This window comes from Stegostoma tigrinum, chromosome 7, assembly GCF_030684315.1.
Source record: "Stegostoma tigrinum isolate sSteTig4 chromosome 7, sSteTig4.hap1, whole genome shotgun sequence".
In the NCBI taxonomy this organism is placed as follows: domain Eukaryota; kingdom Metazoa; phylum Chordata; class Chondrichthyes; order Orectolobiformes; family Stegostomatidae; genus Stegostoma; species Stegostoma tigrinum.
Genome location: NC_081360.1, coordinates 65,960,573 through 65,986,626, shown reverse-complemented (window position 1 = coordinate 65,986,626; position 26,054 = coordinate 65,960,573). Strand labels below are relative to the sequence as shown.

The window sequence follows — 26,054 nt, the reverse complement described above, 5'->3', positions numbered from 1 at the left end:
TAACTCCTTAACTAAAGGCATGAGAATAGATTAATTAGCCAATCATTTATGCAAGATTTCGATGTTTGCTTATTCAGTGACAATCCCAACGTTCTTGAAAAGCATATCGTCTATGTAAATCTCAGTTGATAGGGTTTTGTGATGTGTGATCCAGTTAATACTTGTCAAACAGAACCCCACCTTACAAAACATATTGGCGACAGTTCAAAACTTCTGGAAGCAAGTTCTTAATTAAAGAAACTACAACAATGGATTGAATTTCTAAAGACTTGTTTTTTTTTAATTTTAGAGTAAAGAATGAAGTGGCCTCTTTTCATGAAGACAAAAGGCACTTTGATCAAGTCTAGGTGTTGACACATATAACTTTATACTATTTGGTTGGAGACTGCAGTATTTCCACGGCATGGAAGAAGACTGGAATCTGAAACGTAATTCAGATGAAGCAAACAAAGCAGTATTACTACTAAATGGTTCCTATGAATCTAAAAGTACTGGAGGTGCGCAGGAACTTTTCCATGAAGCTGCACGGGTGAGTTTGACCAACAGATTTGTAGTTACGGTCCATGGGGTAACTTCTGGAGTACATTTTTCCTTAGTTGTTTGCTTTTTTTAAAAAAAATAAAAATAGATTTGGCCCAATTACTATGAGCAATATAGGCATTGGGCAATTTTGTAATTTAACTCTGCATAGAACCTCATTTGCTGGGAATAGACTCAACAGATTAGTCACGAGATGCATTGGGAAACGAGAAGTATCGGTTCAACACTGTTTTACCTATTTGATGGCGCATTCGGACTGTGTGTAGCAGCGATGTCTTGATCCAAACTATTTCTGTGAATTATCGAGGTAATTTTTCTAGTTCACAGTTCAGGGGATCAGCCAACCTGCAACGATGGCTGCGGCAAGTGCTCGTGCCCCAGGTCAGGGGGTCCGGAACACCATCCGTGTTTCCATGAAGAAGGTGGATGAAGGTGCACCTGTGGACCGCACCTTCTTCGTGAAGAGGGTCCTGTTGGACTGTTGTGGGTTCGCTGCTGCGGACATTTTCTGCCTGCAGGATTTCCCTGGAGGAGGTTTTTATGATGTAACCTTCAGGAGTGCCAAGCTTTGCGAGTGCTTCCTGGAGGTTTTCAAGGAGAAAGGAGGTGAGGGCCCCCTCTCCGTACTGACTGCTGTCCCGCTGTTTGTGATGCCAGCGCAGAGGAGCCGTATGGTGACTGTACACGTGTACAACCCGCATGTGCCAGCAGTTGATGTCCTGACCTTCCTTGGAAGGTACGTGAAGGTGGAAGGGGACATAACCGACATCATGGACCCCTTTGGCATCTGGACCAGTAAGAGGCAGGTCAAGGTGATGCTGAGGATGGGCGCGGACGGGAACATTGTACACCCACCGTCCAGCTTTGCGATCGGCAGAGCAAAGGCTACCTGACCTACGCAGGGCAACCTAAAGTCTGCCATGCCTGTGGTAGGTCAGGTCACGTGGCGGCCGAATGCAAAGCTACCATCTGCAGGAACTGCAGGGAGGAGGGACACCTTGCAAAGGATTGCCCACAAGATAAAAGCTGCAACCTCCGCGGGGAAGCGGGCCATCTCTATAGGGCATGCCTGCAGCGGGGGACCACCTACGCCCAGGTCGCCGGCAGGGGCAATGCGGGGCCAGCCCCCCCAGAGGAGAGGAAGGCACCAGGGCCCTGCAAGGACCCCCCCAATGTGTAGGAGGGCCAGGTCGTGCAAGACGGCCCAGCCCCGCAGGACGGACCCGAGGCCAGCAAAGCGCCCCTGCAGGCTCCGCTCCCCCCCAACACCCGGAGTCAATGGAGGAGGTGAGAGGTGACCCAGGGGAGTGGATGACGGTCCGGAAAGCAAGGAGGAAGGCATGCCGGCGGGCCCAGAGGCCGCAACCATCAGGCAGGAAGAGGCAGCTACAGGGGGGCTATAAGAGCTCCTCTGACGAGGGAGATTCGGAGGAGGCCCGCCCAAAGCAGAAGCTAAAGATCTCAAGGGAGAAGGAAAGCAGCATCCCGCTTCCAGGTGACGGGAGGCATCCTGAGGGTCTCTCCGACACCCAGGCATGCGCCGCTGGGGCCCTGGAGGGCCCCCCGGAACTTTCAGGCGGGAAGGAGGAAACAGCGTGTCCCCAGCCTGACCCAGAGCCGGACTCTCCTGCCTCTGTACCCCCGACGGGGGGATGCTACCCGGAAGGCAGCACGGACGGTTTCCTGAGCCCGGAGAGTGTCCAGCAGTTAGCCCGGGCAATGGGCATGAAGGGACAGATGGAGGGGCTGGACCTTGGACTTGGGGAGGGTACTGCGGTCACTGCCCACAATGGGGGTATGAGTTGCGAGCATTAATATGCGCAGCGTCAAGTCCACCGCAAGATGTGTGTCCATGTTGGCCTACCTGACCACCGTCAAGGCAGACCTCCTGTTTCTGCAGGAGTGCGGGATACTGCACCTCAGCAGGTACGGGAAATGGTCTGGCGCCTGGACCTGTGGGCCTCCGATCTGGTCGGGGGGTAGCAACTGTCACTCCTTGGGCCTGGCTATTCTGCTGCGGGGGTGCAACTTCACCATCTCTCAAGTTCAGGAGGTGGTGGGGAGGCACGTCCTAGTGGCTGATGTCACCTACAGGAACGCTCCCCTGAGGCTGATCAACGTGTACGCCCCAGTGGTACGGAGTGAGCGGTTGGCCATCCTGCAGCGGCTTCCACCCCTGCTGGCTACGTCCAGGCCAGTCATCCTAGGCAGAGTCTTCAACTGCATCATCGATGCAGATGGAAGTTCCGGCATGAGGACAGCGGGTGGGGGGAGTCAACTGGATGTCACGTCCAGATTCCTGATGGGCACGGTGAAGGACGCCAAGCTGCTCGACGTCTTCAGCACCCCTGCAGACGGAGCGCAGCAGAGATACACCTGGTCGCGGCCAGACGTGTCTATCCGCTCAAGGATAGACTTCCTGTTTGTGTCATGGGTGTTCTCAGTCAGGTCCACTGGCGTCGAGCCGGTGTTCTTCTCTGACCACGGCCTCCAGCTGGCCGACTGTCACTTAAAGGACGACCAGCAGGCCGGCAAGGGGACGTGGAAGCTCAACACGACTCTGTTGACCCCAGAGAACATCGAGGAGCATAAGAGGGATTACGCTGGTTGCAGAACTGTGAAACCCCTCTTTGAGTCTCTGGGCGACTGATGGGAGACGGTGAAGGAGAACATCAAGAGGTTCTTTGTCCTCAAGGGTGTTTGGAAGGCGAGAGAGAGGCAGGGAAAGCTGTCGCAACTCCAGAAAAGGGTGCAGAAGCTGCTCCTTCTGCAGTTGATGGGGGTCGATGTCATGGAGGACCTCCGCAAGGTGAGGGGCCAGCAAGCCTCGCTCTTCGCCGCGGAGGCCTCCAGGATAATCTTCCAGTCCAGGGTCCGCTCCGTGGAGCAGGACGAGACGTGCTCGCGTTCCTTCTTTCAGAAGGTGCACAAAGAGAGCTCTGTGCTTAGCTGGCTGAAGGAGGACGATGGCTCGATGATGTCGTCTCGGCCCGACATTTTGAGGATCAGCAGATCCTTCTATGCCAGACTGTACGACACAAAGCCCACGGACAGCACGGCCTCCGAGTCGTTCCTGTCGTCTATCACGGAGGTCTTAGACGACGGCACGAGGGAGTGGCTGGACCGGCTGATATCCCTGGATGAGCTGACCAGAGCCCTCAAGTCCTTGGAGAGGAATAAGACTCCTGGGAGCGACGGCTTACCGGTCGAGCTGTATTCCACTCTGTGGGACCTGGTCGGCCTGGACCTGCTGGAGGTGTGCGATAGTGTGCTTCAGGCAGGGGAAATGTGCAAGTCCATGAGGAAGGGCATCATCACCCTCATTTACAAGAGAAAGGGGGTGAGGGAAGAAATTAAGAATTGGCATCCCATTTCACTGTTGAACTTGGACTACAAAATCCTGGCCAAGGTCAGAGCCAACTGGGTCAGGTCTTTCCTGGAGTCAGTGATTCACCTTGACAAAACCTGTGCTGTGCCGGGCAGGAAGATCGCTGAGAGCCTCGCGCTCATCAGGGATACGATCACCTACGTACAGGACAGGCGGGTGGACACCTGCCTCGTCAGCCTGGACCAGGAGAAGGCCTTCGACAGGGTCTCTCATGCTTACATGAGGGACGTCCTCTCCAAATTGGGGTTCGGAGAGAGCATCCGCAATTGGATCTGGCTCCTCCACGTCAACATCGTTAGCACAGTCTCGATCAACGGGTGGGAATCGGACAGTTTTCCCGTCAGTTCTGGAGTCAGGCAGGGCTGCCCGCTCTTTCCTGCCTTGTTCGTGTACTGTGTGGAGCCCTTCGCCGCATCCATCAGGAAGGACGTGAGCTTGAAGGGCATGACTATCCCAGGCAGCGGAGGCCTTCAGGTCAAGACCTCCCCGTACATGGACGATGTCGCCGGCTTCTGCACCAATCGTCAGTCGGTGAGTAGGCTGTTGGACATCTGTGGCCAGTTTGAACTGGCCTTGGGTGCCAAAGTCAATAGGGTAAGAGCGAGGCCATGTTCTTCGGGAGCTGGGACAACAGCTCCTTCATCCCCTTCAACGTCAGGACAGATTACCTGAAGGTGCTGGGTGTTTGGTTCAGTGGAGCCGGGGCGTGCACTAAGACTTGGGAGGAGCGTATCACCAAACTGAAGCAGAAGCTGGGCAGGTGGACGCTCCGCTCCCCCTCCATCGCGGGTAAGAACCTGGTTGTCAGGTGCAAGGGGCTTTCGGTACTGTTGTATGTGGCGCAGGCCTGGCCTATTCCCTGGACCTGCGCCGCTGCGGTCACCCAGGCCATCTTCCACCTCATTTGGGGGTCGAGGATGGACCGGGTCCGCAGGGACACCATGTACAAAGACCTGGAAAATGGGGGAAAGGGCGTACCGAATGCCACCCTTGCCCTTATGGCTACCTTTGTGTGCGGCTGCATCAAGCTGTGCGTAGATCCTCAGTATGCAAGCACCAAGTAGAACATAGAACATAGAACATAGAACAGTACAGCACAGAACAGGCCCTTCAGCCCACAATGTTGTGCCGACCATTGATCCTCATGTATGCACCCTCAAATTTCTGTGACCATATACATGTCCAGCAGTCTCTTAAATGACCCCAATGACCTTGCTTCCACAACTGCTGCTGGCAACGCATTCCATGCTCTCACAACTCTCTGCGTAAAGAACCTGCCTCTGACATCCCCTCTATACTTTCCACCAACCAGCTTAAAACTATGACCCCTCGTGCTAGCCATTTCTGACCTGGGAAATAGTCTCTGGCTATCAACTCTATCTATGCCTCTCATTATCTTGTATACCTCAATTAGGTCCCCTCTCCTCCTCCTTTTCTCTAAGTGTCACTACTTACTGAGGTTCTACCTGTCCCCGGTGTTGCGAAGGATGGGCCTGGCCTCGTTGCCGCGGAACGCTCCGAGTAGTTGGACCGTCCCATACCACCTGTCCTTTGTGGAGAAATTTTTGGAGGGAAACACCTTTGACCACAAGGCCGTCAGGCAGTGGTCAGCACATAGTATCCTCGAGACCCTTCGGGAAAAGGAGAGGGCGGATCCCGTCGGGTGGTTCCCCACGCAGACTGCCAAAGTCGTTTGGCAGAATGCCTCATCGCCAGAACTTTCAAACAAGCACGAGGACATTGCTTGGCTGGCGGTGAGAGGGGCTCTGCCAGTGAGATCCTTTATGCACACCCGGAATCTCTGTGCCACCGCACGCTGCCCTCGAGGCGGGGGACGAGACTGTCAATCACCTCCTTCTGGAGTGTGCCTATGCGCAGGAGGTCTGGAGGGGGATGCAGTGGTATTTGTTGAGGTTCGTCCCGAGCAGCTCCATGACACGGGACTCCGTGCTCTACGGGCTGTTTACCGGGATGCACACCGAGACCAACATCAACTGCGCCTGGAGGACCATCAATGCAGTGAAAGACGCTCTTTGACCTGCCCGCAACTTGCTGGTCTGCCAGCTGAAAGAACTGATCCTGACCGAGTGTTGCAGACTGGCGCACTCCAAGGTCCAGGACTATGTGCTGAGGGACGCGCTAAAGCCTGGGGCAGCCGCCGCCAAGGCGCGGTGGGGAAAGACCACCGTATGAAACCCCTTGTCCAGAGTAGAAACAAGGGCCCTATCTGGTAACTGGGCCCAGCTGGCACCTTCCCCAACTGGTCAGGGGGCCAATGGCGACTGTGCGGGGAGACGACTGCCGGGGTATTTTCTTTGTTTTTTTTCCTTTGTTTTTTTTTCCCTTTACTTGGTGTAAGTGCCCCGGGTAACCTGGAGCAGCTTGCGTGACTGGGTAGGTGTATAAATGTTTATTTTTTTGTACACCTTATGAATAAAGTATATTTTTTCAAATAAAAAATAGTGATGAAATGTCTGAAAACGAACCTTCCAGCTCAGCGCGCAAACGCACATCTAGGAAAATGTAGACTCTGGTCATAATGTAAGATATTCATCACTGTAGGCTGAAAGGCCTCGTTCATTCCCATTTCATGCAGGCACTCCCTAGGTTGTGAATAGTTTCAGTTCTGGAGTCTGTTTGCGAGCCGATTTGTACACAAGTCAGAACACAATGCAAGACAGTCTAAATCAGCTGTTCATAAGTACAGAAAATGTTCATATGTTATGTGTTGAAAATTGCAACCATGTATGGGATCACATTCACAAGTATGGCACTTTGGCATAAGTCAAACGTTGATAAATTGGAGATCTCCTGTGTATATGTCATAATGTTGAACCTAAGGAGTTATATATTATCAATCTGATCTTGCTCCCACTACTGTGCAAATAAAGACCTATTTAAATATGAAGTTGAACATTACTTCTAAAAGTACAGCATCTTATTAAATTGCAATATACTCTGTAACATTTCCATTTAAATCCCAATGTAGCCATGATGTATTGATCTTACAAACTTGATGAGGCTGATTAATTTTCTTCTTTTTCACATTTACTGCAATTGTTCAGACACTTTTTGTTTTAAAATGGACGGAGTTGTGTAAAATATCACATATTATAAATTCATGTGAATATATATCTCTTGAATGTTTTCTTTAAACAGAAATAGACTGAAGTACATGCCTTGAGGACAACAGATGTTTAATGCAGTTTGATGTCAGTTCAACCATTTATTGTGACAACAGTTTATGACTAATTTAGATGATTAGATTTTAAAGTGGAGGGCTTGTGGCACAGTTGTTGCATTCCTAATTTTGTGCTAAAAGCTCCAAGTTCATGATTCACTTCAGTATATTAGTTGGCCGTGGAAGATCTGTTCAGACCATGATCAAAGAAGTTATTTATCAGCCCTTATCGCCTTCCTGTATGCCTGATGGCAGGCAGTTAAACGGAGAATTTCCTGGTCAGCAAGGCTACAAGAAGCAATGGTAAACTCCTGGCTCAGCATAGTCGTGGACTGCTCCATGGTCAATGTTCTATTAGGGCATGAAAGAGACTTCAAAACTAAATTGTATTTAACGTTTTTACACAATATTATAAACTTTTTTTAAAATTTGACTGCTACTGAGCTGACTCATGTTTGATTCCACTTTCTATCTGAGATGTGCGTTATATATTGAGCAAATTTAAAGGTAGATCATTATGAAACTTTAAATTCAGTTTACAAAGTTAGAAGTGCATAACCCTGCTTTCTTTATAAATCTGCTTTATATTGCAATATGTTAATTACGTGATCTAATTTATGAAGGCTTTGGCATGAAAGTGGCTGCCAGGATTAACTTGGTTTCAGCACAAATCCTTTGTCTTTTAGAATCACTGTATTGTATGTGCTAGGGTGTAATGATAAAATGATGTTAATGCACCAAACAGGTATCCCAGTCCCATGTTAAGCCCTGGTGGAAAGTTAAGATATTTGTTTGGGAACCAGTGCTATTTGGAACATGGGATGGAGTATTTACGACTTGTATGATTAACATCTTTGGAGTGGTTCTCTTCCTGCGGACTGGATGGCTTGTGGTAAGTTTGTACTTCGCTGTAATAGCTGTAGAAACTATGGTAATTTGGAGAAGTTGTATTTTGATTTTAGTTTTCAGACACAGGACCATTTAATCATTTTGTGTAAAATTCTTATGTCTACTAACATTGCAATTTTTCAAAATAAATGGGTTTGTAACAACATTTTAAAAAATGAGAGAAGAAATAAGAACACCAAAGTAATTTAAAAAGTTACTGAAAGAAGATTATTATAGGTAAGTTTTGAAAAAGAAACAGTTGAGTAGTTTGTTTGAATTTTGATATTTTGAGGCCGACTCATTTTATTGTAGTATCGGTTCTGAGGAAGGGTCACCGGACCTGAAATGTTAACTCTGTTTTTTCTTCACAGATGCTGCCAGACCTGGGCTTTTCCAGCAACTTTTTTTTTTCGATTTACAGCATCCACAGTTCTTTTGGTTTTCATTTTATTGTCTCAAAATTTTAGACGATTTAACCTAAAGGTTAATTTATTTGGCATGATTTTTTACTTGTATGAAGTTGCAAATGGCTTTCATAAATGTGATTTGATATATTTAAATTTCTTTCCAAAATTAATTTGTAACTTTTAATTGTATCCGTATGAGATTTAAAATAGTTAAAGCATCTGGCAAACAATAGACTGGGTGAGAGGATGTTTCCCCTCATGAGACAGTCTAGAACCAGAGGGCATATTCTCAAAATAAAGGGCCACCATTTTAAGACCAAGATGGAGAGGGGTTTTTTCTCTGAGAAAGTTGAGAGTCTTTGAAACTCCTTGCCACAGAGAGCTGTGTGGATAGAGTCCATCTGTATATTTAAGGCTGAAGTAGATTCTTGAATAGTAGGGGAATCAAAGATCAAGGGGAAACTGCAGGAAAGTAGTCATGAAGAATGCCTGATCAGTCACGAGCATATTGAATAAGGAAGTAGATCCAAATGGCCTATTCCTGTTGCTATTTCTTGTGGTCTTAGTTATGCAATTTGAACACTATGGACTCCTGTAACTAGTTTCTTCTCCTACACTCTTCTATTACTATAACGGTGGACTGGGTGGTACATTTTTACACCCAGTATCCAGTTACTTTTCCTTGTAGTTTTCAATGAAAGGGCAAGATAATTGAATGCTTGACTCTCACCTTCTCCTATTATAAGAAGGGTGAAAGTCCATGTCTTCAATACTCTTGGAATTAAACAATTTTATTTTATTTTCTCATGTTAATGAGTTTATCTGTAGTTCAGATACCATGACTATAATTCTTTGTTATGCATTTAATGTGGTGTCACATCTCATCTTAAAAATTGTTTTTTTTAATCTAGTTTCTGTTACCTACAGTTCTGACATATGCAAAATTTCTGTGACATTATGCTAAATATTAAGCCATGAATCATTGTAGATATTTCAAATGAAATATTATCTGTATATCAGGATAACTTTATTACTTCTCTGACAGAGTGAACCAACTGGGTTTCGAGTTTTTGGGAAAGCATAAGTAGCTTCTTATGAAAATAAACCAATGTAGACTAACAGTTGGATTATGAATATCATTTCTGGTTGATTTGATCTGTAATGGTCAGGGCTCTTTGCAAAAACTAAGAGAAATTGTCTGGTCCCAAAGGCAGTTGTCTGGAGGTAGGAAAGCAGTGTAATCAGCTAGGTTGAGGTTTTTAGGGGGATGGGGGAGCATCCCAAAACCCTGCCATGTCCGCCTAAATTGATTCTGGTTAGGAAGATCAAAGCTCCACTTAACCTCCCTAATGGCAGTTGAGGCTTTTAAATGCTCAATTCATGACCTGTTCCTGGCTGGGCAGCAATTGTTCTCAGCGCTGCGTGGGAAAAATAGAGGTGGCCCAACTGATTGGAAAACTAGTGCAGCTTACCTCTGTTACGAGAATAGGACTCCCTCGTTCATCACTCACTTGTACACAATGAAGAGACTGGATATAGAGCAGGGAAGTGGCAACTGAGAGCCACTGCTCTACCTTGCATCTCATCTCACTGTTTCTACTCTCCCTGACTCCCCAACCCCAGAACATCCTCATCTAACATTCTGTAGTCATGATCTTGGTTGTTCAAATGGCATCAGCCACAGCCACTCTATGATGCTGCCAAGTGTGAGACCTGCAGACTTCTGATAGTCAGGCACTTCTTGCTATGTGGAACTTCTACCCCCAGAGACTCTATTTAAGAAAAAAATCGATTGCTGCCCCCTAAACAGCCTGACTTGAAGATAAATATATTCCTTTGAAGAGGCAGCTTGGGTGTTTCGTCTTTTGATAGAAACTGAAAATTCCACCCTATTTTGTTACATGTGGATAAGGGCAGCTAATACATTGGAACACTGCCCCTCCAAGTTCCCCTTCAAGCCACTCCCACCTAGACTAGGAAATATGTTGGCATTTCTTCAATGTCACTGGGCCAAAATCCTGGCACAACTCTCTGATACCATTATGGGTCTACCCACAGCACAGACACTGCAGAATTTCACCATCACCTTCTCAAGGCCAACTAGGAATAGGCAATAAATACTGCCGTAGGTAGGAAAATTCTTCTGTCTAAAATGTGCAAATGCTTATTCTGCGATTTTTTCCCTCTGGTCCTAAAACAGTTTCACCCGAAACGTCAGCATTTGTGCTCCTGAGATGCTGTTTGGCCTGCTGTGTTCATCCAGCCTCACATTTTGTTGTCACAAGAAATAACAGCCTTTCCACATTTACCATGTCAAATCCTCAATGAATCTTTGCTTCCATAAGGTCACCCCTCATTCTTCTGTATTCCAGGGAGCATAGGAGATTATTCCAGTAAAGAAAGATACTACACCGTAAGCACTGAAGATTTTCCCATGTTTCTGAGTTGTTATGCAAAGTGTAAGATGACAAAAGAGATACAAAGCATTTGAAAAGCTGAAATGAAGGAGATAGACAAGAATTAATTTAGAATATACTTTATGGAAACACAGCACTTCCTAAAAATTATGCTTTACTCAAGCTTTCTACCAACGTTGCTCATCTTGCTGTACCAGCATGACCCTCTATTCTTTTCAAAACAGCAATTCTATTTGCCTTAATTACAGGATGTTTGAGAGACCACACCTGGAGTATTGTGTGCAGTTTTAGTCTCTCTTCCTTTAGAAATAATTTATTTGTCGTCAAGGGAGTGCCACAAAGGTTCATTAGGCTGCTTCTGAGGATGGCAGGACTGTCCTGTCTTATTGGATTGGTTTGACTGGGCCTGAATTCACCGGCATTTAGGACGATGAAGGAAAATCTGATTGATTGGATTGTATCAAATTTCAACAGGGCTGGACTGACTAGATTGAAGTGAGTATGTTTTCCCTGGTTAGGGGAGTCCAGAACTATGGGTTACCGTCTTAGAATACAGATTGGACTATTGAGGTCTGAGATGAGGAAACTTTTTTTTCCCGCACAGATGGCATGAACCTGTGGAATTCTATATCACAGAATGCTGTGGAGGCTGTCAGAATATATTTAAGAAAGAGATAGATAAATTTGTAGATTTTAAATGCATCGTGCAGTATGGGGAGAAAATGCAAGTGTGGCATTGAGATCGAGGATTACCCATGATCATATATTGACTGGTGGAACAGACTCGATGGGCCAAATGACCTATTCCTGCTCCTAGTTTCTGTGCTAGAGTGTTCCACATTCTCTCCACTTCTGCATTCCCCATATGATGATTGGTGGCTTTTAGTATCTAACAAGTTCATTTGTAACATCAGCTGGGAAAGAGGTGGCATCTTTGATTAAACTTTTCACAGCAAAGGACAATGACAGTCACTTGCTAAAATGTTGCAGTTGTAACTACTTTTTGGGAGACAGAGTCTCTGAAGCTCTAAGAAGCCATGTGACCCAGCCCGTGGACTGTTGGAAAGCTACTGGATTTTAACAGAGACTGCTACAGGACAGAAGGGAAACAATCTTATCCTTGTCTCTGTTCCTTTTGAAAGACAGGTGGGTCTGCTGAGTTGAAGGTTCCCCTCCCCTAAAATCTTCATTGTTGCAACCTGACAGTTCATGAGGGACAATTCCAAATCCACTCTAAGAAAACAGTTGCAGAGTGACTGCTTCATTGACAGTTATCAGTAAGCTGGAAACAAACCACTATGCAATTAGTCTCACATTGATAGCCCCTGGTTCTGGTTTTGCTCTTGCTCACCAATGGTAATATTCTATCATAACCTTTCATAATTTGAAAGATCTCGACTAAATTATCCTTCAGCTTTTTCTTCCATGTCAGAAATTTAGTTTAAGTAAAAACTAGAAGAACTGTGGATGCTATAAATCAGGAATTAAAAAACAGAAGTTGCTGGTAAAGCTCAGCAGGTCTGGCAGCATCTGTGAAGAAAAAAAGTCAGTCACGTTTTGGGTCTGGTTTCTGAGGAAGGATCACCGGACCTGAAATGTTAACTCTCTTTTTTTCTTCACAGATGCTGCCAGACCTGCTGAGTTTTTTCAGCAATTTCTGTTTTTGTTGTTGAAGAGATTCATTCTGTTTGTTTTCTAATATAAAACCATAAGACTTAGGAGCAGAAATTGGGCCATTCAGCCCATCGAGTCTGCTCTGCCGTTCAATCATGGCTGATAAGTTCCTCAACCCCCATCCTCCTGCTTTCTCCCTGTAACCCTTGATAGTCAAGAACCTTTCTATCTCAGTCTTAAATGCACTTAATGATCTGGTCTCCACAGCCGCCTTCTGTGGCAGTGAATTCCATAGATTCACCACTCTCTGACTGAAGAAGTTTTTCGTTACCTTCATTCTAAAAGGCCTTCCTTTTACTCTAAGGCTGTGCCCTCGGGTCCTAGACTCTCCTACCAATGGAAGCATCTTCCCAACCCTGTTCTCATGTTATTGTTGTAAATCTTTGTTTTGTTGCATCCTCTCTCATGCCTCTGTATTTCCCCATGTCTAACGCACCTAACCTAAACATTCCTGGACACTATTAGCAACTTAGCATGGCCAATCTACCTTTCATGCATATCTTTGTATTGTGGGAGAAAACCCACACAGACACGGGGAGAATGTGCAAACTCTATACAGGCAGTTGCCCAAGGGTGGAATCGAACCTGCGTCCCTGGCACTGTGAGGCAGCAGTGTTAACCACTGAGGTATTGTGCCACCCTATTATTGCTGCAACTGTTTTGCTGCTTTTAGTCATTCCTACCAGATTTGCTGCCATCGTACACCACACTTGTACGTCTTGCACCGTTCTCTCACATTCTCACTCATTTCTACCACTCTGACACCTATTACCCAAATGTGTCTGGATTGACCCCTTTTTCTGCTGTGCTCCACCAGAGACCCCACAGGCTGATTGAATGTCTGAAATCTCAGTATTATCTTTTCTGGATGTCACCTTTTTTAAATAGAATTTTTGTGTCTTTGGCAATTTTGAGCACCTCCTTATTTTTATTAATGGTCTTTATGGAATTTTAGCACGCATATTTCAAAGGCCCCTAATTCTTTTCCATGGATTTTTATTTATTATTGAGGTTTCTGAAACAAACTATAGGTTGGTAAACATGTAGTACGTTGTGTTTTCTTTTTCAATGTTACAAGCTTGAGTTCTTTTGTTGTTAGTACATATTTCATCTTGACAAATTTACTTCTAGCTATCTCCGTCCTCCTTCTAACTTCTACATCACATCTGCCTTTTTTTATTATGGTTTTGTCCTGACAGACAAATTTGAATTGCTCCAGTGTCGCACAATCCACTTGTTTTCAGTCTCGTTTCTTCCAATGTACTCCTCCAAGCTAAAATTATTTTGGTAATTTTGGTGTTCAAATTGAATCCATATACTAAACTTATGGATTTTATTTGACCTATAATCTTTTGTACATTAATTCAACATGTTTCTTGATTGCATTACATGTGCAATTAGACCCCATATACAAACCCATGCAGACAGAACCTGAAATGACCCAACCCAACTTAATAGACTGGATCACATAAATACCAAGCAGAGCAGAACAACGTCTCTTCATTGGAGGCAGCACTGATGATGTTACTTAGCATGGTGATGAAATATCTGCATGATAATCAGCCAGCTTGGCGAGCAAGCCAATGATCTTGAAAGGTAGTCTCACCATGGATGAAATGAAACACATTTTAAAAATAGAAATAACCAGTTTTTCAATATGTTTTCCAACAGTGCGCTTAACCAATCTTTCCAATCAAGTGCAATTGTTCACATTCCATTTCGACTGCAACACCATAGCAAAATATTACAAATGTCAAAATTTAAAACAAAAAACCTCTATCCTCACCTAACTCAACCCACTCTACTTACCCTGAACACTCATCCACTTAACTTGCAATCTACCTCTCACCTACCTGCAGACTCACCTTAAGTATGTGTCCTTTCAGAGTAGTTGTCAAACTGGCTAGGTCTGCTGCTGGATATTTAAACATGGAATGCAGCACACCACGTGCTATAAAAGAGTGCATCGTTTTGACGTTGATCTCCTCTCCAGCAAGAATTCCTGCACAAGTCTGCTCTGTTTCAAAACAGGAGGCTTCTGAACAGTGATTTCCAGAGTCAGAAGTTATCTAAATGTCAATGTATATTCTTTTGTCTGATCACAATTGGTAATTTCTCTGCCAATATGTAACTGTTGCTGAGGATTGGTTAAATTTATCTCTGATTAGTGTCAAATAACTGACAATAGTTTTTCAACCTTAGGGAAATACTGGTGTACTACTGGGAATGTTTATGGTGACCCTGGTTGTCTTGGTTGCTCTGGTGACAGTGCTATCTGGAATTGGCGTGTGGGAGAGGTGCAGTCTTGGAAATGGTGGAGTATATGCCATGCTTTCTACAGTTCTGGGAGGTCGAGTAGGAGGAACCTTTGGATTTCTCTATGTATTTGGACAGGTAATCTAGACTTCATGGTTGTGATTTTTATGTACCGATTAGAATTCTGCTTACCTCAATTCTGACATTTTGCAGCATTTCTGCATACAATGTGGACATTGCATTTGACCACTAGATCACTGAATTCTACAGTAATGGTGGCTCGACCTGTCACTTCAGTGTCACAATAGCAGGGGCTCGCATTATTCCAAAATGATGGCAATGATCAGTCTGGAATTTAGAGATAGCATGCAGTGTATTCTGAACCACATGTGGATTTGGATTCAACGGCTGATGGCGAGAAAATTTTTGGAATGGAGGAATTTAAGTGAGGTCCAAATTTTTAAAAAATGAAATGAAATGTGCAGAATAGCAAGTGGAAATGTAGAATTTGTTACAACATGAAGACTGCATGTAGAACATAGTTTACTGCAGCCAATCATTATTTAAACTGCCTCTCTCTCTCTCTTTCTCTGTGAAGGCCCAGTCTCATGAGTGTGCAAATTCTGTTGATGGCATAAAATCTTTTACACAAGTATGCTTTTGAATTTCCAGCAATGCTAATAGTAGCTGGGTACATAAAGACCTCTGCTGGCGAGTCCTTTATGTGACAGGATTATTCACACACAAATTTTCTGCCAATATAAGGATTCAAATCAGACTTGGAAAATCTAACAAATGTTAGACCACCCTCAAGTTTATTTGCAGAGAAACTGCTTTAGTCAGCACTTTTGATGCTACTTTCCTAACAAAGCTTGATTTGTAGTATTTGTCCAAGCTTTTCTTGCTTAAAATAAAAAGGTCTAGTATTATGCCCATATTTTTGTCAATATCCATGTTATATAGATCAAAGGAACAAACATGTTTGATATTTTAATCTTTGTCCTTTGTTCAATGTTAATAAGAAACATATAGGATACTCCCATCAGAGATTTATGCCCATAGCTGAGAACTTAGAACTAGACAGTAGTGTTAAATGGGTACACAAATAGTAAAGTATGTACACTTTCCATTGTGACTGTCCATAGGATCACAGAAAGGTTACATAACAGAGATGCGTTATTTGGTTTCAGCTCATGCCAGCTGCTAGCAAGTGCAAATTAGCAAGTGCCCCTCAGAACGTGGGAGCAGAAGTAGACCATTCAGCCTCTTGGACTCACTCCACCATTCTAGACTATGCTGATCATCAACCTCCATGCTATATGTGGTTTTGGTGATGACGCAGTTTTAGCCTGGCATCCAGTGCCCGGGAATATCTTGGGTGACTTTTATGATGCCTTTCTTCCTAGGATTGATGATGAGGTTGGTCCTTGATGGCTTCTGTGGAGTCTTCTGGCCCGGTATTCCAGTGGGCCAGTGTGTGGTCTTTTCCCAAGTTGAGGAGCCGGGAATTGAACTAAGATGGACTTTTCCATAATTTAAAAGAAAAGGTTTTGCATATCTATGCGTACAGTTATTGTTATAGGTGCCATTGTGGTATGGCAACTTAAACATTTTATCACTGTAATTTTTTGTTAAAATTACAAGTGACAATGAATTCTGTTCTCAGACTTTCCCCACATTTTCTGGTGACTTTAGTATCTAGAAATATTTTAATCCCCATCTTGAACATACCAGATGACTGTGTTATCTCTTTGTATCAATCCTCACTCTCTTGTCATCATTCTGAGATTGCGTCTACCTTGTCTAATTAGCCACTGCTCGGTTTTGTAAATTTCAGCCACATCAACTGTCTTTCTTCTAAACTTCAAAGAATACATGCCCAGTTTTCAAATTCTCTCCTCATCAAATATTTCTGCCAAATCAGGAATTAGTCCAGTGAAGAGATAGTGGGAACTGCAGATGCTGGAAAATCTGAGATAACAAGATGAGCTAGATGATTTTGTTCAAACTACAAGTGACAATCAATTCTATTCCCAGGCTCTTGCCATATCTTCTGGTGACTTTAGTATCTAGAAATATTTTAATCCTCATCTTGAACATAGATCAGAAACGTCAGCGTTCCTGCTCCTCTAATGCTGCTTGGCCTGCTGTGTTCATCCAGCTCTACACCTTGTTATCTTAGTCCAGTGAATCTCTGCTGCATTCCCTCTTATGGAAAGTACATTCTTCCTTTAGGCAAAATACACACAATACTCCAATACACAAGATAATAAAATGTGAGGCTGGATGAACACAGCAGGCCAAGCAGCATCTCAGGAGCACAAAAGCTGACGTTTTGGGCCTAGACCCTTCATCAGAGAGGGGGATGGGGTGAGGGTTCAGGAATAAATAGGGAGAGAGGGGGAGGCGGACCGAAGATGGAGAGAAAAGAAGATAGGTGGAGAGAGTTTAGGTGGGGAGGTAGGGAGGGGATAGGTCAGTCCAGGGAAGATGGACAGGTCAAGGAGGTGGGATGAGGTTAGTAGGTAGATGGGGGTGCAGCTTGGGGTGGGAGGAAGGGATGGGTGAGAGGAAGAACAGGTTAGGGAGGCAGAGACAGGTTGGACTGGTTTTGGGATGCAGTGGGTGGAGGGGAAGAGCTGGGCTGGTTGTGTGGTGCAGTGGGGGGAGGGGACGAACTGGGCTGGTTTTGGAATTGGGTGGGGGAAGGGGAGATTTTGAAGCTGGTGAAGTCCACATTGATACCATTAGGCTGCAGGGTTCCCAAGCGGAATATGAGTTGCTGTTCCTGCAACCTTCGGGTGGCATCATTGTGGCAGTGCAGGAGGCCCATGATGGACATGCCATCTAAAGAATGGGAGGGGGAGCGGAAATGGTTGGCGACTGGGAGGTGCAGTTGTTTGTTGCGAACTGAGCGGAGGTGTTCTGCAAAGCGGTCCCCAAGCCTCCGCTTGGTTTCCCCAAGCCTCCGCTTGGTTTCCCCAATGTAGAGGAAGCCACACCAGGTACAGTGGATGCAGTATACCACATTGGCAGATGTGCAGGTGAACCTCTGCTAAATGTGGAATGTCATCTTGGGGCTTGGGATAGGGGTGAGGGAGGAGGTGTGGGGGCAAGTGTAGCATTTCCTGTGGTTGCAGGGCAAGGTGCCGGGTGTGGTGGGGTTGGAGGGCAGTGTGGAGCGAACAAGGGAGTCACGGAGAGAGTGGTCTCTCCGGAAAGCAGACAGGGGTGGGGTGGAAAAATGTCTTGGGTGGTGGCGTCGGATTGTAGATGGCGGAAGTGTCGGAGGATGATGCGTTGTATCCGGAGGTTGGTGAGGTGGTGCGTGAGAACGAGGGGGATCCTCTTTGGGCGGTTGTGGCGGGGGCGGGTGTGAGGGATGTGTTGCGGGATATACGGGAGACGCGGTCAAGGGCGTTCTCGATCACTGTGGGGGGAAAGTTGCGGTCCTTGAAGAACTTGGACATCTGGGATGTGCGGGAGTGGAATGTCATACCCTGGGAGCAGATGCGGCGGAGGCGGAGGAATTGGGAATAGGGGATGGAATTTTTGCAGGAGGGTGGGTGGGAGAAGGTGTATTCTAGGTAGCTGTGGGAGTTGGTGGGCTTGAAATGGACATCAGTTACAAGCTGGTTGCCTGAGATGGAGACTGAGAGGTCCAGGAAGGTGAGGGATGTGCTGGAGATGGCCCAGGTGAACTGAAGGTTGGGGTGGAAGGTGTTGGTGAAGTGGATGAACTGTTCGAGCTCCTCTGGGGAGCAAGAGGCGGCGCCGATACAGTCATCAATGTAACAGAGGAAGAGGTGGGGTTTGGGGCCTGTGTAGGTGCGGAAGAGGGACTGTTCCACGTAACCTACAAAGAGGCAGGCATAGCTGGAGCCCATGCGGGTGCCCATGGCCACCCCCTTAGTCTGTAGGAAGTGGGAGGAGTCGAAAGAGAAGTTGTTGAGGGTGAGGACGAGTTCGGCTAGGCGGATGAGGGTGTCGGTGGAGGGGGACTGGTCGGGCCTGCGGGACAGGAAGAAGCGGAGGGCCTTGAGGCCATCAGCATGCGGAATGCAGGTGTATAGGGACTGGACATCCATGGTGAATATGAGGTGTTGGGGGCCAGGGAATTGGAAGTCCTGGAGGATGTGGAGGGCGTGGGTGGTGTCACGGACGTAGGTAGGGAGTTCCTGGACCAAAGGGGAGAAAATGGAGTCCAGATAGGTGGAGATGAGTTCGGTGGGGCAGGAGCAGGCTGAGACGATGGGTCGACCAGGGCAGGCAGGTTTGTGGATTTTGGGAAGGAGATAGAAACGGGCCGTGCGGGGTTGGGGAACAATGAGGTTGGAGGCTGTGGGTGGGAGGTCTCCTGAGGTGATGAGGTCATGAATGGTGTTGGAGATGATGGTTTGGTGCTCGGGTGTGGGGTCATGATTGAGGGGGCGGTAGGAGGTGGTGTCGGAGAGTTGGCGTCTGGCCTCAGCGATGTAGAGGTCAGTGCGCCATACTACCACTGCGCCACCCTTATCTGCGGGTTTGATGGTGAGGTTGGGGTTGGGCGGAGGGCTGCCCGTTCTGCAGGGGAGAGGTTGGAGTGGGTGAGAGGGGTGGAGAGGTTGAGGCGGTTAATGTCTCGACGGCAGCTGGAGATGAAGAGGTTGAGGGAGGGTAGGAGGCCTGGGGGTGGTGTCCAGGAGGAGGACTTGTGTTGGAAGCGGGTGAAGGGGTCAGTGGAGGGAGGGTTAGGCTCCCGTTTGAAGAAGTAGGCATGGAGGCGAAGGCAGCGGAAAAACTGCTCTATGTCCAATCGTGACTGGTATTCGTTGATGTGTGGTTGTAGGGGGACAAAGGTGAGCCCCTTACTAGGGACTGACCGTTCATCCTCAGTCAGTGGGAGGTCTGGGGAGATGGTGAAGATGCGGCAGGGTTCAGTGATACACAAAATTGCACACGTTACCCCACAGTTCTGTACAACTGAAGCAAGTCTTCTTTGCTCTTATAATAATCTCATCTTGTGATAAGCACACCAGATTGCTCACTTCTGCATTAAGTTTCTGTTACTTATAAATAATGACAGCCAGGTTCTTTTAGATGCCAATACTTCCCAACCTTGTTCCATTTAATGACACTCTGCATTCCACTTCCACTTTCCAAGGTGGATAACTTCACACTTATCAGTGATATATTCCATTTTTCTTAGACCCCAGATCCAAATTATTAACATTAATTGTCAACAATTGATTCCTAAGCTCTGATCTTCCCTATCCTTGCCCTATAGCTTTGCAAATGTTTTCGCTGAAGATGATAAATAATGGCTTTCAAAAGAGAACTGGATAGAATCTGTGTCCAGAGCCTTTCAGCTGGTATATCCTTAACAATTTGCCACCTTTTAAACAAAATCAAAACTTTTCCTCATGTTTCCTGTCCTTTTTAAGCCTGTGTCCTTTGTTTGTTTATGGGACTGAAAGGGTTAACACTGAGGAGTAACATGAGCATCGCACACAATGATGAGACTAATTAGACTTTGGGCAGAACAGCTGAGGATCTCAAAGGATTGGTCCTCAAAGTCCGAGTTAGACGAGGAAGCAGTTTTCCTCTACCACATTAGACCATGAGTAGAAGTATTCTGTAGTTTCCTCCATTTAATGTGCGTAGTGGCAGCAACCCTTTTCATGAGCATGAGTTCATGCAGCATAGTGAGATGGTACACCCAAGTAACACTTTGGCTCTCCAAAGGGGTTTCAACCCTTTCCGCAAAGTGAACAATTTGTCTGCTCAATCTATATCATTCATAATTTAAATAGATCAATCAATTTTTTTTTTTAAATCCTCTCTAAGAAGAAACAACCATAGTCTTTCCAATCTATCCAGTCAACTGAAGTTTTCCTTACCTGCCCAAGATGCCAGCTGATTGTCACGCAGGGAAATTGAGTGGTCTTGTGCCTTCTTATGGAACATGTAAAACAATCCTCATCTTTCTGATCGTCAATACACTTTTTACAGCTTTTGTTACACAACTAAAGAATGAGGAAGAATGGAATACTCACCTTATTCGTGAGTAAAAGCTGAAAGTTGCCATAATTTAATTGAATGGTGAAACAGATTCCTGTTATTTTGAGTTGCAGTAGCAGTGAAATTGTTCTTTATTTACTAGCCACTACACTAGATGTGAGTACCATCAAAGTAGCTCCAATCATGAGTTGTTTGCAATGATTGTATTTAAATTTAATTAGTATTATTAACTGATGAAAATGCAAGATTCTGTCTGGTCAGTACTTCTATTTATATAGGGATGTCAGTTCATAGAACTGTGAGGAACACTCATAAAATTATACAGCCCAGAAAAGCACACGTCTTATGTCTGTGCCACTTCCATTAGAGAATTATTTAATCCTAATCCTAGTCCCCTGCTCTTTTCCCAAACTACAGTATGTGTTTTCCTGCAAGTATTTATCCATTTCATTTTAGTGTTATTATAAAGTGCCTTCCATTATCCATTCAGGCAATGCATAAGAGCTCCTCTTGTGTAAAATGATATTTCCTTATCCTATCTCTCTTTTGTTTGCTCGTCGGTTCAAATCTCTAGCCTCTGGTTATGGACACATCTGCCACAGTTTCACCTTATTTAGTGTTACCAAAGTCATACATGATTTTGAGCATCTATCAAATCTTCTCTATTCCAAGAAGGATAACCCCAGCCTCTCCTCAAATTAGAAATTCCTAATTATTCCTGCTATGCAAGTAAGTCGCTTGTGCACTTGTTCCGAGGCCTTGACTTTCGTCCTTTGGTGACTAGAATCGAACTTGCTGCACCAGTTAAGATCAACCAGTCAGTTCACTTTGGACATTCTAGTTCATGCAGTAATGACAACATCAACTTGTGTTTACACAGTGTCTTTTAAAGTAATAAAATGTGCTGCTTAATTTAAGATGATTGGCACATGATTCACATTAACAGATCACTGTCATCATAAAGCCTGCATACAATGTTAATAAAATGTGTTTTTGATGGCAACAATAAAATAATGGTCTCTTTCAGTGTGTTGCAGGTGCTATGTACATCACTGGCTTTGCAGAATCCATTGCCGACTTATTGGATCTCAGTAACATCTGGGCCGTTCGGGGAATTTCTATTGCTGTGCTTCTGGGATTACTGGGAATTAATCTAGCAGGAGTCACATGGATCATTCGGTTTCAACTGTTGCTTTTAGCTTTGCTGGCTATCTCTACAATGGATTTTGTTACTGGTACTTTCACACACCTGGATCCTGGTAAGAAAATATATTTTTTTTCAACATTGTCAGCAACAGTGTACCATTTGATACAACCTGGCTATGTATGTTCGAAAATCTTCAGAGGTAGAACTGCTCTGTGTGACTTTTGTCCCAATTAGTGGCTGTCACAAAAAGTTGATAGCACTGCAGGGGAATAAACTTTTCCTTTCATTGTTTATAAGGTATGTCAAATGTGCCATTGTAATATCAAGTATGTAATGTCATCTAAAATGATCATTGTGACTGCAAATAGTGAGGTAATGTACCTGCAAGAAGTGGATGTCATCTATATGCAAAATAAATATAACATGGAGTTTTGCTTGTCACTCAATATGAAGTTTTAATTTATGCTGTTTAAGATCCCTACTCTTTTGTCTGTTGCATGAATTTTTCTTCACATTTGTTTAAGAGGCTAACCAGGTTTTAGCCTTGATCTTTTAAATTGCTGACAGTATGATGATTGGTTGGCCTGGGCAAACACAAATGTAGTTTCCTGATGAAGTCTGACAGCCCAGAACTTCCACTCTCTTTCTCCATACCTGCCTCAGCCCAATCTCATTTTCCTTCGTTAGATCTGTCAGCGGGACTCTTGCTGTGAAGTGAGACCCCGCCAATTTTACTGAGGGAACTAGAATTGACACTGTAAGCTTCAAAGATCCAACATGGGACTTAGAAGTTGGCATAATGCCTTCCGTGAAGATGTTGGTTGAGCATGAGATTTTAAACAAATAAGTACTTTTGAAACTAGGCCACTGGACCCAAATGTTAACCATACTTTATCTCCACCGATGTTGCCAGACCTGCTGGGTTTCTGCAGCAGTTATTGTTTCTGTTTGAAATGTATTTCTTTCTGGACAGAGGTGCAACCACACTAAGATGCTTTCTTCCATTTGGGCGTTGACAGTTACTTCTCTAACTCATCACAATATCTCAGGAAATAGAAAGTAGATTTATCATGTGGGGAAGCAGCAGTCCCAGTGAGAGTGGGAATTAAGAATAAAAACTGAAAGAACTGCAGATACTGTAAATAGGAACAAAAACAAAAGTTGCTGGAAAAGTTCAGCAGTTCTGGCAGCATCTGTGAAGAAAAAAGCCAGTTAAAGTTTTGGGTCCAGCGAAACAGGAAGACTACTTGATTGGTGAGCCAGGCAATATATCTCATCACCCAAAATTCCTGGCATTTTTGTTGCTGAAATCACAGAGGTGAATCCTCCTTGTGGTGTTTTTGGAAGCTATTCCAATTACATATTTTAAATGAAGGCTGATTACTTTCTTTCCAACTGGTTCTTGCAGAACCGACCCAACCCAATTCAAGTATTCTCATTATGTGGCAGTACTGGTTTTGAACAGGTAGCTGATCCTTAGCTTTTGTTCGTGTGCATGTTTCTTTTTTCACATTCTTGTTCTGGGATTGTTGTATGTATAATTGCAGCTCAGTGGCTAGGGTAGATCAGATTCCTAGATGTTGGAACCAATGCCTAGAATTCACTAAATGAAACTCAGTAACATTTGTGTAGCAGCCATTGCATCCTCTCGCTGTTATACAATTTGTTGCCAATTGATTGCATTCATTGTTTTTTCCTGGAAATTTTGGGTTCATGTTTGGGAGAGGAATTCCCAACAGTCCTTTCCTTCATTTATGAATGTACAAACAAGTACAAAAGTTGGCCACTCTGCCCTTTTGGATGTGCTGTGGCATTTGGTAAGATCTGATCTGATTTTAACCATCACTTAGCATTCCTGATAATCTTTTGTCTCCTTGGTAATCATCAATCTATCTGCATCTGCCTTAAAGATATTTAAAGATACAGCATCCACTGTCTTTTGTTTAAGATACTTTTCTGTTTTTGGAGGCACCCACAGGAAATTGCATGTTATATGGGAAGGAATGTGAGAATGGACCACTTGATCGCAAGGCCTTTATGCCAATTACAACCTATCAGTGTCTTCGGTATTCCTGGGTTGGAGTGCTGATAAAAGGTTGCATTTCAAGCAAGATGCAATATTTGGAATCCTTCCAGATTGGTCATTTTAAAACCTCTGGGAAAGGAGGTTAGATTTGCATTCAATGGAGGGATCTTGCTGTTTTGTAAAATTAGATATTGGTTTTGAGGATCATCTTTTGTTATGCAGTGTGGCTGGCAACACTCATAATCATATGTCCTTCCCTCAATAGTTTTGAGCTACATGTCTTAGATTCCAAACGATTGAATATCTGGATAAAAGAAAGTGAGACTTGCAGTAGTAGAAAAGCAAAACAGTGGGAGTGCTGGAAATCTGAGTTCAAAGCTGAACGTATTGGAAATACTCAACAGGCCAGACAGCATCTGTGGAGCAAAGTTAAATGTTTAAGACCTTTCATCAGAACTGTGAAACAAGTTTTAAGCGTGTACATAGGAAGAGAAAGGAGGGAAGAGAAGAATGAATGAAAAAGGATAAGGTCAGATGCAGGAGAGATTCATTGACTAAAGGGATTATCTACAAAGCAAAATGTGAGAGAAATGGATAAAGTAAAGAGGTGAAAGATATTTCCAGAGAGGGCATTTCTGGGTGGCATAGTGGCTCAGTGGTTAGCACTGATGCTTCAGAGCACTAGTAGCTCGGGTTCAGTTCCATCCTTGGGTGACTGTCTGTGTGGAGTTTGTACTTTCTCCCTGTGTCTGCATGGGTTTTCTCCAAGTGCTCCAGTCTCCTACCACAGTCCGTTGGTTATGTGGATTGGCCATGCTAAATTGCCCGTACTGTCCAGGAATGTGCAGATGAGATGGATTAGTCATGGGAAATGCGGGGTTATAGGGATAGGGTACAGTGGGTGGGACTGGGTGGGATGCTGTTCAGAAGGTCAGTGTAGACCTGATGTCCTGAATGGCCCTACTTCGACACTGTAGGGATTCTATGGCAGAGTCAATAACAACAGTAATCTCAAGTTAAGTTCAGTATTTGTTTGGATGGCTGCATTTAATTGAATAATGAATTGCTGTTATTCAAATGTAAGTGAGCTTCATTGAAGCAGTGTACGAGGTAAAGGGCAGAGGGGGCTGGGGTACAGCAAAAAATAAAGAACAAAGAAAATGACAGCACAGGGACAGGCCCTTTGGCCCGCCAAGCCTGCCCCAACCCAGATCCCCTATCTAAACCTGTTGCCTATTTTCCATGCATCTGTATCCCTCTGCCCCCTGCCCATTCATATATCTGTCTAGATACATCTTAAATGACGCTATTGTGCCCGCCTCTACCACCTCCGCTGGCAACACGTGCCAGGCACCCACCACCCTCTGTGGAAAGAACTTTCCACGCATATCTCCCTTAAACTTTTCCTCTCTCACTTTGAAATTGTGACCCCTAATAATTGAGTCCCCTACTCTGGGGGAGGAAAAAGCTTCTTGCTATCCACCCTGTCTATACCTCTCATGATTTTGTAGACCTCAATCAGGACCCCCTCAACCTCCATCTTTCTAATGTAAATAATCCTAATCTACTCAACCTCTCTTCATAGCAGCACCCTCCATACCAGGCAACATCCTGATGAACCTCCTCTGCACCCTCTCCAAAGCATCCACATCCTTTTCGTAATGTGACGACCAGAACTGCACACAGTACTCCAAATGTGGTCAAACCAAAGTCCTATACACTGGTAACATGACCTGCCAACTCTTGTACTCAATATTCCATCAAAGTAAAATAACAGGTGGCTAGAAGCTCAGGGCCATGTTTGCAGAGTGAATGGAGGCATACTGCAAAGTGGTTATCTGATTTTGTGTTTGCGTTCCCCACTGTAGGAAGTCTCTGTTGTAGGCAGTGAATACAGCATAGTAAATTGAGACAAGCACAAATAAGTGACAGTTTCACCTTGAAGAACTGTTTGGGTCATTTGGGAAGGGAGAACGTAAAAAGACAAGTGCACATGTACTGAAAGGCTGTTTGAAAGGGAGGGGTGTTGGGATGATTGAGGGCTGTCATGTAAAGAAAACTCCATCTGAATTTTGCCTTGTGCACACCTCCCAACCTCAAGGAGTATACATTCAACAATCACATCCTTCA

The 26,054-nt window shown here is 44.8% G+C and overlaps 1 protein-coding gene across 8 annotated transcripts in view; it reads left to right on the top strand.

Annotated features, from left to right (window-relative positions):
• slc12a8 (solute carrier family 12 member 8) overlaps positions 1-26,054 on the top strand; it is a 155,079-nt gene that overhangs the window by 23,962 nt on the left and 105,063 nt on the right. For 6 of the 8 annotated variants that reach the window (XM_059647374.1, XM_048534977.2, XM_059647375.1 and 3 more), the window contains 4 exons: positions 290-529; positions 7,855-8,001; positions 14,698-14,889; positions 21,779-22,010. In XM_059647374.1, the coding sequence (XP_059503357.1) occupies positions 404-529; positions 7,855-8,001; positions 14,698-14,889; positions 21,779-22,010 (697 nt within the window). In that variant the 5' untranslated portion in view covers positions 290-403. Of the gene's footprint in view, positions 1-289; positions 530-7,854; positions 8,002-14,514; positions 14,604-14,697; positions 14,890-21,778; positions 22,011-26,054 lie in introns of those variants that run through there. The other 2 variants (XM_059647377.1, XM_048534985.2) reach the window with 2 other exon arrangements.